The sequence below is a fragment of the Felis catus genome, chromosome F2, assembly GCF_018350175.1.
Source record: "Felis catus isolate Fca126 chromosome F2, F.catus_Fca126_mat1.0, whole genome shotgun sequence".
Taxonomy (NCBI): Eukaryota; Metazoa; Chordata; class Mammalia; order Carnivora; family Felidae; genus Felis; species Felis catus.
The window spans coordinates 63,358,545-63,377,626 of NC_058385.1; the positions used below are offsets into that span (position 1 = coordinate 63,358,545).

Consider the following 19,082-nt stretch of genomic DNA (forward strand, 5'->3'; position numbering starts at 1 on the left):
AAAGCAGAGAAAGCCCTATGGCGAAAATAAAGATAAGAAAAACGCTTATAATTGAATTATTCCCTTTTTAAGGATCAGTAGCCATCTAATAAATTCTGAGCAGCACTCATTCCCGTGAGCTGCTTACATCAATCTGCTTGGCTATGCTGATAGCTAACATAAGGGGAAGCGATCCAAAGGCACTATGTTTACAAGTGTTTCCTTGTCCCGTCTTCTCTTTATGGCGTCCCAGCCTGCACCTGGAATATTTCTCCGATCATGCCCTCTGCTTTCTCCCTCCTCAGAATCTCTTCCCTGTTTCTTCTTTACTTTCAAAATAATCTGTCTGGATTTTTAGCCATCCATCCATGCTGGCCACGTGATTTTTACTATTTGCTTACAGCATTGATTATTCTCTAAGTGTATCCCTCACTTTGCTCTTGAAAATAATCAACTCTCGCTCAATAGCCTTCCCTCTAATGATAATCTGCTTTGCCACACCTTAAACAGAAGACAGCTTTGTTGAGAAAGAGTTGCATTTATACTCATCCTACAAAGATATGGATCATAAAAAGGGCTGGACTCGAGGTTTACCAACAGCCCTCAAGCAAGAGTAAATTCCCGGGTCTGTACGGGTGAGGCACACATATACCAAATTCATTCTTGGATGGCTTGGACTCAGCTGACAACAGCAGGAAGAGAAATGGGCAGGTGAATTGATCCACATAGTTCTTCCAATCCAATAGTCTCCAGAATTTGAACTTCTGTACCTCCTTTGATAAAATCAGGTGAAAGAATAGAATAACAGCACTTCACCTTTCCAGGGAGGGCCTACCTCACCCCTGCCATCTTTCATGACAAGCTCTGGTCCCAATGCTTTCGTGGTTCTACTGTTCATCCCCCAGGCTCTGGCTTTTTCACTCCATGACCAGGTCTCACATCCCCACGCCAGGCTAAGGACAGATTTTAGAATTTCTCTTTTTACTATACCTGGTTCCATGGCTAAATATAGAAAGATTTTCTTACTTATAAAAGTCTAAATTCTAAAATCTGTAAAGCTTTCCTTTGCCTGACCTAAATCAAGAGAAGAATATCAATCTGAGAACCCAGGTTCTATCATTTATTGAACGGCGTGATGAAAACTGCAGGACCAGTGAACTTGTGTCTCCCAAATACTGAGACTTCCACAGGATCTCAGAACCAACAAGGAAGACAAAAGACAAAAACACCTCAAAAGGATCCAGTCAAAAATGTGTGATAAGTATGGAGGTTTAGAATTTCATATGACACATTTGCCAATACTTTTATGAGATTCAAATTCTATTGCTGCCTTTCTTTTTTCTTTTTAGTGGGGGAGGGGCAGAGGGAGCGGGAGAAGGAGAATCTTAAGCAGGCTCTACTGTTCCCCGTGGAGCCCGACACAGGGCGTGAGATCATGAGCTGAGCCGAAATCAAGAGCTGGATGCTTAACCAACTGAGCCACCCAGGTACCACTCGCTGCCCCTTGCTACATGTTTAAATAAGTTATTTTACTTCTAAGATGCAAGTCAGTTCCAGAATCTTAAAAAATAAATGTTACAGTCTATACAGACATATGTTTCCTTAAAATAGGGACTTCAAATTTTAAAACATGTATATACATACATCTGTGATAGGCATAAAAAAGTGCTACATATTCCTTATTTTTCACAGAAGCATTTCATGATTTAAAATTTTTTTTCAACATTTATTTATTTTTGGGACAGAGAGAGACAGAGCATGAACGGGGGAGGGGCAGAGAGAGAGGGAGACACAGAATCGGAAACAGGCTCCAGGCTCTGAGCCATCAGCCCAGAGCCCGATGCGGGGCTCGAACTCACGGACCGCGAGATGGTGACCTGGCTGAAGTCGGACGCTTAAACGACTGCGCCACCCAGGCGCCCCATCATGATTTAAAGACACCAATGTAAAAACATGATTTATTCCATTCAAATTCATAATTCTGATAGAAACAAGTAAAATTATTTTCACTCAGTTAAGTAAAATCTTATTTCTAAAACATTCCATCTTAGAGGTGCCTGGGTGGCTCAGTCGGTTAGGTGTCCAACTCTTGATTTCCGCTCAGCTCATGATCTCAGGGTTAGTGAGTTTGAGCCCCACATCCGGCTCTGCACTGACAGTGTGGAGCCTGCTTGAGAGTCTCTCTTCCTCCCTCCTTCTTTCTCTCTGCCCTTCCCCCACTTGTGCGTGCACACACTCTCTCTCTCTCTCTCTCTCCCTCTCCCCCAAAATAAATAAGCCTAAAAAAGATATCTATAACATTCCATCTTACCATACATATACAGAGGCAGTGTTGTAGAGTCCTGGTGCCACTTACATGTGGAAAAACTACAGATGATTCAATAGACTATTGGAAAGAACCTAATTCATGACAAGAGTTGTGACCCAAACATGACTTCATCCCGGACTCCCAATCATGTTTTCCTCTAAATCCCTCTGCAAAGTGGAACTTTTCAGATCTGGATGACTGTCAGCGAGGGAAGCGGTACCTAAGTTTGAAAACATTTAGCTTCCTAAAAGCTGGAAGATCGTTTCTTCGAAGCTTTGCGTGGTCCTGCGGTCAGGGTTTGAGATAGGCACCCCGTCTGTTCCTCCCGTTCTCCGTGGTCCTCAGCCCGAGTGCTTCCTAAAAGTGAGGGGAAAGCCTTGCGTGGCTCTGCCACCTCCTGTTCAAGGGCACTGAAACAGAACTGGTTCTCCTGTGTCTGCCTGCCCGTCTGAAGTACAAACCACAGGGAAAGGAGGCGGTCAACATGGATGACATTCAAGACGCTGACCAACTCTAGCATTTCATACTGTCTTCCGACCCTTCTGGAGTATATGACTCATCCTTTCTGGCCATACTTTCTTGTGTTGCAGTGGCCACTCGTTCTTGATATTTTCGACCTCATCTCATAGTGAGCCGCACTTACGTACAGGCCTGTGTGTCAGGACCTCGGCTTCCAAAATACATCAGTTCCTGTCAGCACCCACTCCCGGAGCCTCTCTGTTCTCTCCTCCTCAGCTTCCGAACCAGATTTCATAGACAACCTTTTCAGTAAATAGGTCCACCTGGGAAGTTTTCAGACACCAGGACTTTTAAAGCATTTATAAACACAACATTCTCGTGTAGAAGGACCCCATAAACTACAAGAAAAGAGATTTCTATGTGATGTAAATAAAAGAGATTAAAAACTCTAATTCGACTTTAAACCTCTCAAGTAGCATTTATGATGGTAATCAGTAGAATATGTCTGATTGGGTTGCAAATTTGCTCCCAAACAATGAAACGCTGTCATCGAAAGCACAGGTATTGTCCACTTGAAAAGGTAAAAATTTAGACACTGGCCTTCAAAGAGAAGTGAAGATAAATTAAACTTAGCTTCACATACTTAACACCTTATATTCCCTCCAATGCTAATATGGCATTTTGTTTTCAAAAAACTTTTCCGATAATGAGGCAACATTATCCCCATTTTCCTGCTTGGAAAATCAGAACTGTCAGCCTGATTTGAGATAGCCAGGGCCTGGCTAAAATTTTAGATCATCCGAATACAACTATAGTACTGTCCTCATTCACAAAGGATTTTTCAAATTTTGTACGTAGGCTATGAATTTGATGAAGACACGATTTGGGACGATTTGTCCATTCAAGAATCTCTGTGGAACTCCACTGAGGACTGAGATTTCTGGTTATGCAGACAAGACAGAAGATTCTGTATAGTGTTAAGGAAGTGAAAAATCCCTACTCCAGAGCTCCATTTAACATCAACAATAACAACAACAAAAACCAAACAAATAAAAAAACTGAAAAAGCTGTCTCCTTCTTAGATCCTAATTCAGATAGTTTTATTTCATTTACTCTAAAATGTCCCCTGACTCTACATTAGATTGAACATAAAGCCCCATAACATGACCTTCATCAAGACAGAGGTCTCCTCACAGGGTCAGGGTCACAGTTGTTATCTGTCAGCTTTGCAGTTTCCTATGTGTTGCTATCCCATCATCAAGAAAGCTCTTCATTGTAGAATGAAATCCCCAAACTTCTCGGATGAACCCACCTTCTCGTTCCTATTACCATTGTTGTTTTCTCTATGATTCACAAAGAAACACTCTACTCATCAAGCGACATTCTTCACTTCACATTTACTCATGAATTTTATTCCCATCCACATACTTTTAAACTTTGGAGCCACTAAAAACGACAGTGAGTTGAACTGAGCTTTCAAATCTCTACTTGCTAGCTATTCACAAGTTCACCAATTTCCCTGTGTCTTCCAAGTATGTTGCTTATATTTCAGGTAATATCTCTCTTCCATCTACAGACTGAAAGGGCATTTATCATAAGCTTCAGGAAAATAGACTCCACTGTAACACCACAAACGTGCACCTATGCACATAGTTATGAGTGCACATGCATATATATATATATATATATATATATATATATGTATGTGTATATATATATACATTCTCTCGCAATCATCAAGGCAAATCAAGCTGGCTACACTGGATGTATGGGACAAAGATGTCAAACTGATTTGGACTTATTATTTACATTTTCTTTGAAAATTTATTCCAGCCATCCCATGTACTTGATTGCCCATTATATTTACCCAATAGAACCGTAATTAGCTTCGCTCATTTCCGATCTTGTAATAAATTCATAGATCTGTTATCATCTGGTAGAAGAAATCCTATTCTACTATTACTTCCAATAGATCACTAGGTCCTAACAATAAATCCAGCTAACAAGTGTGCTAGTTGGTTAATTATAACAGTTTGTTTGCATTGCCACAGCCTTGAAACTAACACCCCAGTCCATAGTACAGCACTGAGGGTCTGCCTGTGTGTAGAACATTCTCACCTATTGTTGAGGACTCTGAGGAACTACATTGACTAAGCAAGAAGGTACATGCTTTTAACTGGGAGATCTTGCTCTGGTCAGTGGGAAGTTGGCCGTATATTAATACCCTTTGTGTTCCATTTGGTGAAACAGTCTTTAACTGCTAAACTTCCCAGGATTTCTTTAGAATATGAAAGCATTGTTGAAAATAGGCATGGCTGCCCTTCTGCTTACTATCTTGCCCTAATACATATATAACAGTTCACCCAGTGTTTTCTGATGTGAAGGCCTTGCTGACAGAATCACCAACCACATGTGTTATATGAGGGTGGCCCTTTCTAAGCACAGAGAACATTTAAAAAAGATGAAAATGCTTCAACTCTCTGTACTATGCTCTCACCCAGTTTCCAAAGTACATCTCTGGTCTTTATTCAGGAGCAAGCAACCATAGTAGTGCCTGAAAAGCCGGTAAACTATAGCAACAGAAAAATCAAAAATAAGAAGTGTTCAGGCATACCAAAAATCCCCAAACTCAGACTTAAGTGGTATTGTATCCCAACAAAGCTTCACAAAGGTAGAAATTTCACTAAAAACTATTTTAGAAGATAACCATAAAGGCCTAAAATAATCAATGACTTAACTAAATAATTTGAGAAGCAAATATTTGGTACTATATTTAAGATCACTTAGGGGTGCCTGGGTGGCTCAGTCGATTAAGCATCCGACTTCAGTTCAGGTCACGATCTCATGGTTGGTGAGTTTGAGCCCTGTGTTGGGCTGTGTGCTGACTTTCAGAGCCTAAAGCCTGCTTGGGATTCTGTGTCTCCCTCTCTTTCTGCTCCTCCCCCACTCGCATTCTGTCTCGCTCTCTCTTAAAAATAAATAAACATTAAAAAATATCCAAAAAAATCACTTAGATTTATAGATTATAATATAGATTATATTATTTTTACAGAAATAACACAGGCTCATTAGCTCTTATAGCTGTTTCTTATAACACAGGGAGATAATTACGCACAAAATATATTTAAGGATTAATAAATCTGTTCTATACTTTGCAAGTTCTCCTGTAGAGTGCACATGAATCCAAGAGTCAATGAAACAGAATGGTTGGAAATCATAAGCTTTTTTTTTTTTTTAATCCATAAGGAAAATTAGAACTCATCTAGTCCTGGGGTGCCTGGGTGGCTCAGTCAGTTAAGCATTCGACTTCAGCTCAGGTCATGATCTCACAGTTTCTGAGTTCAAGCACCACGTCAGGCTCTGTGCAGACAGCTCAGAGCCTGGAGCCTGCTTCGGATTCTGTGTTCCTCTCTCTCTTTGCCCCTCTCCCACTCATGCTCTGTCTCTGTCTCTCTCTCTCTCTCTCAAGAATAAACAAATCATTTTTAAAAATTAAAAAAAAAAAAAAGAAAGAAATCATCTAGTCCTGCTTCTCATTATACAGCTAAGGAAACAGATGTCACAAGTGACTTGCCCAAGGCCACACAGCAAGTTACATGGATCCAGGATGCTAGTCCAGGGATTTCATGACTGTTTTCCCAAAAAGTCAACTTTGAAAACAATGAGTGACTTGAATTTACACATTCATTATGAAAACAGCTTTTAATATCAGTTTTGGCTGAAGTAATACATTAATATGAAACAGAAAGAAAAGTTCCTTTTAAGGTGCGTTGGAAAGAACCAGAAGTGGGCTCTCAAGCAGCTAGCCTGCCCACACGACCATACTTAGGATCTGATCCCCCTTCCACTCTGCACAGTTACAGTCAGTGTTAATGGGAGATACACTCGTCTGGAACAAGAGAAAGAGGTCTTTGAAGACAGCATTTGTTACCAATAAAAACAGGATTCTCCAGCCTGGTGATCTCCTCTCTTCTCCCTCCCCAACAGAAAAGACAAATCATTTTGTCCATTTGGCTCCCTGGGGGTGCAATTTTCATGATCTATTTTCTTACTTTTCACCCCAACCACACCCCACTTTGACTCACTAAACTCCTTCTAAGATCATTCTTTCAACTTTCTGGCATGACTTAAAAGCAACTTACTTGATGTAAGGAAGACCTAGTATTCCATCAATATATATAGCATAGGGTGGTTAATAAAAGCTCATGCTGGCTAAACAGAGACAGGTGATATAGTCTTTTAGATTAGTTAAGTCAAAAAAAAATACAGAAAAATTCAAAATTCACAGGAAGGCAGACAAACATGCTGAGATGTCAGAAAAAGTCAAGAAAATATTGCCCCCTAGAGTACCCATTACTTAATATGTAATTTTTATTTATAAAACCATCAGCAGCTCCAATTTCCAGGAAATTAACCAACTCATTACTTAAGACCTGGTCAGTTAAGCCCCCTCGGTTCGCACAAGGAGCTCCTTTATAAGAATTCCCACACTGCTTACGGCACAGTGTATTGTAAAAGGAAACTCTTTCACGTTGGTTCTATTAGTTAAGTCAAGGTACACTATTAAAACTTACCTTTCCTTATGCCAAAAGAAAAAACTGAGTGCAAGTAAATCCTATAAGTTCTTCAAAGCACCTCCTCTCTTTTATATTTTTCCTACTTTAGCTAAATCTTGATTTCATAGTCCTAAACTCTGAAGTTTCAGAAAGACAGTTCACTGCTTTTCTTAGTGGTGCCCAGGTGGCTCATTAGGTTAAGCATCTGACTTCAGTTAAGGTCATGATCTCACGGTTCATGGGTTCAAGCCCCGCATCGGGCTCTGTGCTGACAGCTCAGAGCCTGGAGCCTGCTTCAGATTCTGTGTCTCCCTCTCTCTCTGCAACTCCCCCACTCACACTCTATCTCTCTCTCTCAAAAAAAAAAATAAATAAGTGTTAAAAAGATTTTTTAAAGAAAGACAGTTCACTACTTTTTTTAACTTCCATTCCTCTTTTTTTTTTTTCTGGGTCAGAAGTTTCTGGAGAAAAATACTACATCCTATATATCACATGCCAAGAAATCAAATTCATGTATCTGCAATATTAAACCAGCACCTGTTCTCACCACTTCTATCTTAGCCTTGTCTGTTCACAAGAGTTTTAATTTTATCTTAACATTTATAAATATCGGAGTGCAAAGACTTAAATAGCCTGCTATCACGAAGCAAGCATAAATGTTTTCTAATTAAACCCACATTCTCTCACCTGAATTATACACACAGCTAGTTTTATTCCAAAGAAAACTAGGACTACATTAGTTATACCGCAAGATTATCTTAAAGATGCATTTCTTAATGAGCTTCTATTGATTATCCAGTCCATAATATTGTAAAAGGACTGAAAATGTTGATAGTCACTACACTTACCTGTAGGAGGCCCTTCATCCCAGCCTTCTGCCCTCTTAATTCGATTTGCTGTGAATCCTAAGCAGATATTGACTCCAACAGCAAAAGTGAACAGGGATATTACCTAAGGGAATAGGGAGATTGAGGTGTCAAACCAATGAATCAAAGTATATGAAGGCAAATGAAAGGACTTCAACATCACCACCCAGTCCTACAACTTCCAAAATGCAATGTAAAGCGCTGTCTGGATTTTTAAAACAAAAAGCAAAATTGCAAATCAGGAACTGATTCTTAACATCAAGTCCTTCCCCCCATGCCATCTTTCTCCTACCTGGTAGGACTGGACCGGACTCCTCCTTGCCATGGCAGAGGGTTCTTGGAAAGCCTTTTGCAGTGTGTTCTCTTTTGCCTACACTGAATGCACTGCTTTTTGGGGCTCTGAGTTCAGTCTATTAACTACAAGTAATCCCACCTGGGAGGTTGACAGCCTCCCCTGATTTGTCCGGAGCTTGATTTCATCACGATTGATTCACAAATGGCAGCTCTGAGCCTAAGAGGCTTGAAACACCCCTCTCCTTCTCTCCACCCCCTTATCGGTCCCGCCCCTAACACACACACACACACACACACACACACACACACACACACACACACACACTTTCATGTGGTTTCCTCTGGTAACATGAGGGTTTCTTATGTTGCTGTGGCCAATAACAGTGCATGTTCATTTTCCTTCCCTCACAAAAACATGGTTTTTAAAAAAGAAACCAAATGTATTTGATCCGATAAAAATGAAACAGAGCCGTAAAAAGGTTTCCACCAGCTTTAAGCTTTTAAGGTTTACAATGTAGTTATTCAATGTAGTCCACCTCACGACTTTATTTTTTTTAAACAAGGAAAGTTTTATAATTTATAAACCTAATAACTTTCCCTGTCTTTCCCATGTATTTATTTTTTCTGGCAGTTTAAATGACCCTGTCCCTACTGCCACATTCTCAGCTACTCCCGACTACTCAAATATTTCTCACGATAAAATCTCCCAGGACTGTAACGAACACAAGAGATAGCACTATTTTTCCCCATGTTGTTGTTAGAGTTTAGAGAAGTAACTTTTATCAAAATACTGGGAATTGCCAGCTAAGCAGTAGAGAGTCCTTCTGCCCTGTGAGGAAGGACAGAATAAGAAGAGCCTGGCTCTTCTTCCCTAAAAAAACTGTCAGCTTGGTTTTGGGGAGGGGGGGACAGGGGGGGAGGGGTTGGATGGGGCAGCTTTATTAGTGATCGAATTTAGGAAGGAAATCTCAATGGCAGCCAGAATTTAGCTTTAAACATCGTCTCCTTGATGATTTCCCAGTTATACTGTCATCCAGTCACCAAACACGGTGTCCTTCAAGGCTATTGCCAATGTTCAACTTTCTTTACTAAGCATTTGGCAACCGGGAGACTTCTAAAAGAAATTGAGGTCTCTAAATCTGAAAGTTATTTAAATATAATACGTTTTTAAGATTCAGAATGAGGGAAGAAGGCTTGCCTTTGGTTTTCCCCGCACCAGGCCCGGGCACCATTAATCTCGCACTGAGCATATGTGCGTACATAAACAAATACAGCACTTACCATGCAACAGATTACTAACGGAGCAGTGGCTCTGCTCAAATAAAACATGATAGCATGAAAGCAAGCACTGTGGATTACACAGTAGGCCTGGCTTTCATTATATATTCTAGAATTCAGTAACGGCTAATTGAGAAAAAGAAAACGCACTGCCAAACTTGAAGTTGCCTTTCTAAAAATCCTTTTAGTCTTGTATTCTTGCGGAGATGGCAGGCTTATGGATTTTTCTAGAGAAGTCCCTTGCTTTAGTTTGTGTGCCATACTGAAATGATTTGGAGCTGGGTATTTAGCAAGTCTTATGAAAGATGTTAACCGCATGTAAGATTTTTCTACTATTGATGTTCAAGTTCAAGATGGACCCTGGCTTTTATAGTAGAAAACTATAAACCGAAAAGGAAAATCAAGGCAAAGGCCTGCGACTGCCTTGTGTTGTGTGCCACGTGTTCCAAACGTTCCCCCTGAAACCTGCCTCCCCTTCTCTCTAACCTCCCCGGCCCTTGCCAACAACTTTAGATTCTATCTGACATTTGAGTGTAGAAACCCAGCTTGAGGATAATGAAGGCTCTCCTTGAAAAAAAAAAAAAAAGACTCAGAAGCTGAACATCATCCATTAATTTTTTTTGACATGCAGCATAGCTGTGCAGAGAAAAAAGGCTTCAGTGTAATAGTCGATCCATAATTGGCTTCTGTACAGCACTTGTTACCAATTATCTAAGAGGATTGAGCTCAGGCATTATTTCCGTCAACTGCTCTGTCAAAGAACTTTGTCTTCAGGTCATTATGCACACGGAACTCATTAAAAAAACACACATACACAAGTACACGTGTGCACGCGTACACACACACACACACACACACACACACACACACCATCTAACCTTAGTTAAAAAGAATCTTACTACTAAAACATCCCTATAAATTAACTGGCAGGAGGATGACCAAAGTCTCTACCTCGGGCATCAAATCAACTACAAAATACAATTATCCTTCTTTATCTAAAACTGAGAAAAACAAAAGTCTGGTAATAAATACCATAGGTCTAGAAATTCAGCTAAATGACTGGAATATCGTTCAAAACCTTCTGTAAACAAAACCAAACTGAGAAAGTCCATCTATCTGGTGTTTAAGATTTTGGAACAATGTCACCTATAGTTGGGTCAGTAAACAAGAAAGCGTTTGAGAAAGACTAAAATTAACTTCCAGAATGGTTTATTAATCCAGCTACATTTCAGAGAACACTGCCCCCTGGCAGAAGGAAATCCAGAACCTGCAACAGTCTTGGGCCCTAGAAATCATTCTGAGGTTCTCAAGCTTTCTCGAGAATAAGAATCACCTCAGGAGCTTGTCTGAAATGTGCGTGCTTGTGGTCTACTCACCAAGATTTGGATTCAATAGGTCTAGGGGGGAAGGTAGAAAAACCAAGGATTCTAGAAGTCAGACAAGAATTGGCACGATAGGTTATTCTGACGTAAGTAACGTAAGGCGCACATTTAGAGAAACAGAGCACTGGAAGAAATTACTCTGAATCAATTTGTTTATGCCCTGGATGTTGAGTTGCTTGGTCTAATGCTAATGTAATTTTCATATATTATTAAGAGCATTCACTATTGATTGGACATTAAAGTCTAGATCTCCATGGCTGTTCCTCCATGGGAATCATCTCCAAACTGTAAGCAGCAAAACAGAATTTTATTTACTTTGCTGGTGGCACAAAGCAGCAGTGTGTGTATTGCTTAATTGCACTACAGTAGTTGCATTTATACTAATGCACAGTCTATCTTTTCATGAAATGGCTCTGTGGATCCTTGTTCCCAAGCGCTGATTAAGGTAAGAGGGCTTGAGGTTCATAATGAGATTTGAGAGATAGATAATTGACGGTTGTCATTTTTGCCGCCTGCAGTAATTATGAAATTTTCATAAACTGCTTCAAACTTTATCTATATCCAGTTTCTCATTATGCAGAGTTAACTGCATGATGGTGTCTTGACTTAACACCGTTCCCAGAACGCTCTAAAACTTTAGTGTTAGACAATTACCAACCGCCTGATTTTTCAGTAGTATCGTTGAGCAGCAAATATAGCACATACACTAAGCAAATAAGAAAATAATACCCACAGGTCTTCTCCCTATTTCATTTTAAAACTCTTTGAGCTAAGTCTTGCTTTTTAATTCTGCTGTGGTTGCTGGCTATTAGAAAATTCAGAATAAAAACAGGACAGCAGTCTTTGCGAAAGGGGTTTACCAATCTGAATTGAGCAAAAAATTATGATGGCTAATGGAGGAACAAGCTGGCCCAATTGCTCCACAATTCAAGACCGCAGATTGTATAAAGTAGACACCACTTAAGATTCTGAACCACAGATGCAAAGTTTTATGGGTAATCTTTGGTCCCAGGAGGTTCTCCAGTGGAGAAATAGCATATATCTGTTCAAATGCAAACAGGACTTGTGTTATTAGTTATTACACAATTGAAAGCTGAAATCAACACCGGCACATCTTTCAATGACTACAATTTACATCGTAAACTTCTATGCATGACACTTATTCCCAGTGGATCTAAGCGTAAAGCCCCCACACCAGAACAATCTCTATCTTCTAAGAATATTCATTCATTGCACAAATATTCATCAGCTCCTACTGCGTACCAAGCACTGATCTGGCACTAGTACTATATGGGGAGCTGAACCAAAACATGGCCCCCTGCCCTCCACATGAATCAAACAGACACAGAAATAAATGTGCGATCTCAACTGATTACATGCAGAAAGGTAGAGGTAAGCACTGCTATGAGAACATGTAACTCTGGATTGATCTAGTCAGGAGGATCATGGAAGACTTTGTGGAGTAGCAGTTGAGCTCTAATGTGCAGGGTAGGTGGGAGTAACTAAATAAGAGCGGGAGAAGATTCTAGGCAGAGCGAACAGGGTGTGCAAAGGTTCCACGTGGGGTAGAAGCACAGCACACCCATGATATGAAAAGACAGCTGGTTTGACTAGAGCAGCAAGAGCAAAAGCGGGCGTGGCGTGAAATGAGTCAAGGGATTAGTAGGGGCCAGTTCGTGTGGGGCTCTGTCCGTCATGTTGGCTGCTATTGTCTTTGCCTTATAAGTGATGGATAGCCTTAAAAGAGCTTAAGCAGGTGAAAGTTACTCCGACGTTGAAGGATGAATCTCTGTATGGTGTGGACATGTAGTGCAGGGAGTCAAGAATGGACACAGAAAATCAGTTTGGAGATGATGAAGTAATCCAGGAAAAAGCTGGTGACACCTTGCACCGAGAGGGCCATGGTGGTGGATTGGGAGAAAACTGGGGCAGGTGGGGAAAAGATCCATTAATGAACTGGGTACACGGGTTCAGGGGCAGGAAAGTAAGAAGTGTGACTCCTGAGCTAATGAATATGTAATTGGATTATGATGACATACAGTACTCAGTAAAGTCACTCCTAAAGGTTTAATTGGATTGCAAAAAAGACATGGAGATTGATATCCACTTGCTAACATTCTAGACTTAGTTCAAATAAGGGATACAGCTAATAGCTTTAAAACATGTCAGTAGTTTTAAAAACCACTTAAGGCAGTTGTTTTCAAGTTCCTTTGGACTTTAAACACTGAAAATACATTTATTCATAATTGAGGTTTAAAAGGAATTACTGCCAGGAAATAACTCACCTTTGTTGCTAACTCTAGCTTACAGTACATTTTAAAACTTGAAAGTCGGTTTGTCTGCTTCTTTTCAGCTACTGTGCAAGCTGCAAGCTAAATTTCCAGGCGAGTGGAAGAAGGTTGTAACAGTTTGGCGAGATGGCGAGATGGTGTGCGTGAGAGCCTCCTGGTTTCGTGTGTGAGTCCGCTTTGTACTGCGCACTGTGTGATATTCGCCACAGATGGGTGGGTATGACACTATAGAGAAGAGTTTCAGGGGCGCCTGGGTGGCTCAGTTGGTCAAGCATCCGACCTCAGCTCAGGTCACGATCTCACGGTTCATGGGTTCAAGCCCCACGTCGGGCTCAGAGCCTGGAGCCTGCTTTGGATTCTGTGTCTCCCTCTCTCTCTGCCTCTCTCTCTCTCTCTCTCTCTCTCTCTCAAAAATAAAATAAAACAATAAAAAAATTAGAAAAGAGTTTCACCACCCTTGCCTTCTAGGTTCTCACATGGGCAGGTGAGAAGCTCCTGTCAGTTCCACTTGCAGATGAAGAAATGGAGGCTCAAAGACTATGTGACATCTCCAAAGCGGGACAGTAAGTGATTGAGCCAGGTCTGAGGAACCAGATCTCCTAAGCTAGCTTAGTCCTCTTCCCGCTATGGCATGACATCCCTGTACTACACCACATGGGGGCCTCAACTTGACACATGCAGCACGCAGCTACCCAAACAACCGGTTCACCTTCCAGCTTCTTTTCTTTTCCTGGAAACTTCTGCAATCCTTCCATCTCTTGTTTCTCATCAGACACCATGTCTACCGGGTCTTGTTATTGATTACAGTTATTACCATCCTTTCTCAGGGCTTGCTGAGCGTTCTTAGTATCTAAATTGTCTTTCTTTTTTTTTTTTTTTAGGTTTTTTTTTAACGTTTATTTATTTTTGAGATAGAGAGAGACAGAGCATGAACGGGGGAGGGGCAGAGAGAGAGGGAGACACAGAATCGGAAGCAGGCTCCAGGCCCCGAGCCATCAGCCCAGAGCCCGACGCGGGGCTCGAATTCACAGATGGCGAGATCGTGACCTGAGCCGAAGTCGGACGCTCAACCGACTGAGCCACCCAGGCGCCCCTCTAAATTGTCTATGTGAATAGTTTAGATTCTCCCTTCATCCTCATTCTACAGGACATGCAAGAGCAGTTCGCCTCAAAATTGCCCTTCCTGTTTGTACCTTCTGCCCCCTTCAAACACCCTTTCATTCAGGCCTCTCTTAATTCATTCCCATTCATTCCCAGAGGGCCCTGCGTAAGATGCAAATCTGATGATGCTCCTCCCAATCTCAAAACCTTCAGTGGTTCCCTATCACAGCAGTTCTCAAGAGGTGATCCTGGGGGCTACCTGAACAGAATCACCTGGAAACTTGTTACAAACGCAATCCTTAGGTCCTGCCTCAGATCTATGGAATCAGAAACTTGGGGGCAGGGTGGGTAGAGCCCAGAATCTGTGTTAACAAGCCCACCAGGCAAATTCTGCTGTCAGTTTGAGAACCACTGGCCTAAAGCATAAAATCCAAACCCCTTGGCAACGCAAATAGGATTCTAAATCCAAAATCAAGTTGCCTATGGGCACCTGGGTGGCTCAGTCAATTAAGCGTCCGACTTCGGCTCAGGTCATGATCTCACGGTTCGTGAGTTCAAGCCCCGCGTCGGGCTTTGTGCTGACAGCTCAGAGCCTGGGGCCTGCTTTGGATTCTGCGTCTCCCTCTCTCTCTTCCTCCCCTGCTTGCACTCTGTCTCTCTCTCTCTTTCTCTCGAAAATAAAATATTTTTTAAAAATTTGAAATCAAGTTGCCTGGATTCAAATCTACTACTGTTTAACTGTGAGACCTTACATGACCCTTAGGCGAATTACTTCTCCATCCTAAGACTCAGTTTTCTCATCTGTATGCAGCTCATAGGAATCTTAAGAGTATTACATGGAATAATCCATGTAAATTGCCTAGCACAATGCCTGGCACAGAAGAATGCTTAGCAAATGGTAAATTTTTTAATTAGAGAAATATTTGCTGTGCCTTGATTAAGTTGTACCCTGTGACACATCCATTCTTTAATATATGTTGTTGCTTTGGCCTAGAATGCCCTTCTCCACCTAATCTCCCTGGCAAACTCCAACATATTCATGAAGATTCAGGTCAGGTGTCACTCTTCTGTGAAGCGCCCCCCTCCCTCCCGATTTTGCCTCTCCTGTGCAGAGCAATGGGTTCCTCCACTCTGCTCCCAGATTGTCTACAAATCCATTTTTAGGCCTCTCCGTCCCTTGTGATATTTTTGAATGCAGGGATCAGTCATTCTTGTGCTTCACAGAGCTATGCATCTTTCCTGGGATGTAATAGGCAGGCAATAAATGTTTGTTGAAGGAATTACTTGAGATCAAGAAATTCAAATTGGAATTTCAATCCTTACTCTCTTACTACTAGCTGTGTGACTTCAAGCCCATGTTTCCTCATCTGTAAAGCAGGATTATTGGGCTAATCAGTGATCTGTAACACTTTTTGAAGCAGCGAAATCTTAGTTTCAAAGAAAATCTTAAAATGAATACCAACATCTAAATGCGGAGCTGCTCTACTTTAAGTAGGGAGTGGGGAGCCAAGATCCTATCAGACCAGCCACCTCCCCTTCTCCCTACAATACTCCCTACAAAGGAGTGCAATTTGTGAAAATAAACAAAGAAAATAACCAAGTTAATTCCACTATTTAAACACTTTATAAAAGTTTTATTTATTTAAGTAATCTTTATGTCTTATGTGGGGCTCAAACTCATGACCCTGATCAACTGAGCCAGCCAGGTGCCCTTACCTACTTTTCTAAATCCAACCTTTTGTTGTAGTATTCAGATATATACATACATGCCAAAATGCGACCCAAATTACCCCCAGGCCAGATCTTTCATTGACAAGTGACAGAATCTTTCACTCCAGCCAAGCTCCTCCCCTAAGGAGTCCAACCAAATTTCCAGCCTCCTCATGGTGTTTCTCAGCTCTGAAGTCCTCCTCCTTCCATGGCACTCATCCAAATCTGAGTCAATTCACAGCCTTCCCAAAGCTATGGATTATTAATAAAAATAACATGAGTTCTTATAACACAGGGTTGATATGAAGACCAACTGACATAATGCATGTTAAGCAAGTAGCTCAGTGCTTGAAACTTAGAAAATGTGCAAATATTAGACACTATTACATACAGGAGGCTAAAGACTACATCTGTTATCATGTTCTCAGCATTAAGCAAAGAACTGAGCACATAAGAGGTGCTCAGCAGTGACACAGGTTCTAGGAAAATTCCTTTACTTTTAGAGAGATTATGTATAGATTAAAGCTGGAGATGTTACAAACCCCTTGTCACATTCTCTCTAACCTCAAGAGAAAATGAACAGCATTTATTTGGTAAAGGGTGGGGTGACTCTGGGGACAGCCTTGAAGGCACAGGTTTGAACTACAATAACAAAGACCCTCTATTTGGACTGGAAAGCCCCAAGAATTTGAGCTTCAACTCAAGAAATTTGTTTGAATATAAACACAAACCTAAAAGGAAGTTTATGCTTGCTACTAGAATGCCATCATCACATGCTTAGCAGCACAATGGTGCCCTCTTGGAGAGGAAGCAGAACTGCTATTTCTGTGATTCCCCTTGCAAGCAAACAGGAGCTAGTGACATTCATCGATCTAGAAACAGAAGGGAATTTCCTCTGCCTGATAAAAGACTTCTGTGAAAAACTTACAGCTAACTTCATGGTGAAAGACTAAATGCTTTCCCCCTAAGATCCAGAACAAGACAAGGATGTCTTCTCTAACCACTTCTATTCAACACTGCACTTCTAGGCAGGGCAATTAGGCAAGAAAACAAATATAAGGCATTCCAACTGGAAAGGAACAAATATAGCTATCTATATATAAGACATGAACTTGTATATAGAAATCTTAATGAATCCTTTAAAAACTATTAGATGAGCACTGGATATTGTATGTAAGTGAGGAATCACTAAATTATACACCTGAAACAAATTTTACCGTATATGTTAACTCTAGAGTTTAAATAAAAACTTGAAGGAAAACTATACAAATAAAGAAATTCAGGAAGGTTGCATGATACAAGCTAAATATTTTTAAAAATCAGTTGTATTTCTGTACACTAGCTATGGAAAATCTAAAATGAAATTAAGAAAACAATTGCACTTACAATAATATCAAAAAGTCTAAACTACTATGAATCAATTTAACAAAAGAAGTATTAGATTTGTACGCTGAAAACTAGAGAATGTCATTGAACTACATTATGAAAGACCTAAATAAATGGGAAGACACCCACATTCATAGATTGAATGACATCATTGTCAAGATGGCAAGAAAGTAAAAATGTGGTCCATAGCATGGGAGAAAATATTTGCAAATCAATATCTAATAAGGGCCTAGTATACAGAATATGTAAAGAACTCTTACAACTCAGCAGTAAAAAGACACATAACCCACATTTTTCAATGGATTGGAATAGACATTTTGAGAAAGAAGATACATAAATAGACAATAAATACATGAAAAGATGATCAACACCATTAGTCATTAGAGAAATGCAAATCAAAATGATAATGAAATACCACTTTCACACCCACTAGGATGGCTAAAATTAAAAACAGACAATAACAAGTGTTGGAAAGGATGCGAATCCTCATATATTATTGATAGGATCATAAAAGCGCAGCCACCTTGGAAAATAGTTTGTCATAGAGTTATCATATGACCTAGCAATTCTACTCCTAGCTATACCCTGAAGAACTGAAAATATATGCCTACATGAAACCTTGTACACAAATGTTCACAGCAGAATGATTAACTGATGAATGGGTAAAAAAAATGAAGTATACCAATACAATTAAATTTTATTCAGCAATAAAAGAGAATGAAGTCCTGACACATGTTATAACATGAATGGACCTTGAAAATATCAAGTGAAAAAAGCCAGACACGAAGGCTACATATTGTATGATTTAATTTCTATAAAACATCTAGAACAGCAAATCCATAGAGAAAGAAGGTAGATAAGTGGTTGTCAGGTGATGTGGAAGTGACTGCTTTGGGTATGAAGTCTTGTTTGGGGGTGATGAAAATGTTCCAAAGTTACGGTGTTGTTTGCACATCGCCATGAAAGTAATAAAAACCACTGAAATGTACAGTTTAAAAGGGTGAGTTTCTATGGTTTATGAATTATATTTCCAAAAATGCTGCTTAAAAAGAAAGAGAGAGCTAGTGAGATTATCCCTGCAGTGAAGCAAATTCCAAAGTCTCTGGACCCACAGGAAAGGAACATTAACCCTGACCTTCAGCTCTCAGGTCAGTTCCTTCCAAGCTGTGTGCAGAGTCACCTCAGTTACCCTCCGAAACTTACAATTAACAGGGACTGAAGCATTTGAGTGGTGGTGTGAACCTTTTTTAACCAGCCCCTGTATGTGATGAAACCTTTTACATTCCTAAAAATAGGAGGATCTCTTTCAGAGTACTTCGGGGCCTCTGCCATAGGACTTTAATCAAGTTTCCTGTTTCATTTTATTTCAAAATAAAATGAAAACCCAGTTCTTGCCTACGGATCTCAAGGGACTTGAATCTTAATGGCAACAACCTGTAATCAGAGTTTGTGGGACAATTGTGGGAATTTAA

General features: G+C 40.4%; 1 protein-coding gene across 11 annotated transcripts in view; it reads right to left on the reverse strand.

Moving 5' to 3' along the window:
• The window catches only part of ENPP2 (ectonucleotide pyrophosphatase/phosphodiesterase 2), a 111,348-nt gene that overhangs the window by 71,929 nt on the left and 20,337 nt on the right, over positions 1 to 19,082 (reverse strand). For 7 of the 11 annotated variants that reach the window (XM_019823059.3, XM_019823063.3, XM_019823062.3 and 4 more), the window contains exon 2: positions 8,151 to 8,253. In XM_019823059.3, coding sequence (XP_019678618.2) covers positions 8,151 to 8,253 — 103 coding nt within the window. Of the gene's footprint in view, positions 1 to 8,150; positions 8,254 to 8,460; positions 8,651 to 19,082 lie in introns of those variants that run through there. The other 4 variants (XM_004000081.6, XM_004000083.6, XM_019823060.3 and 1 more) reach the window with 3 other exon arrangements.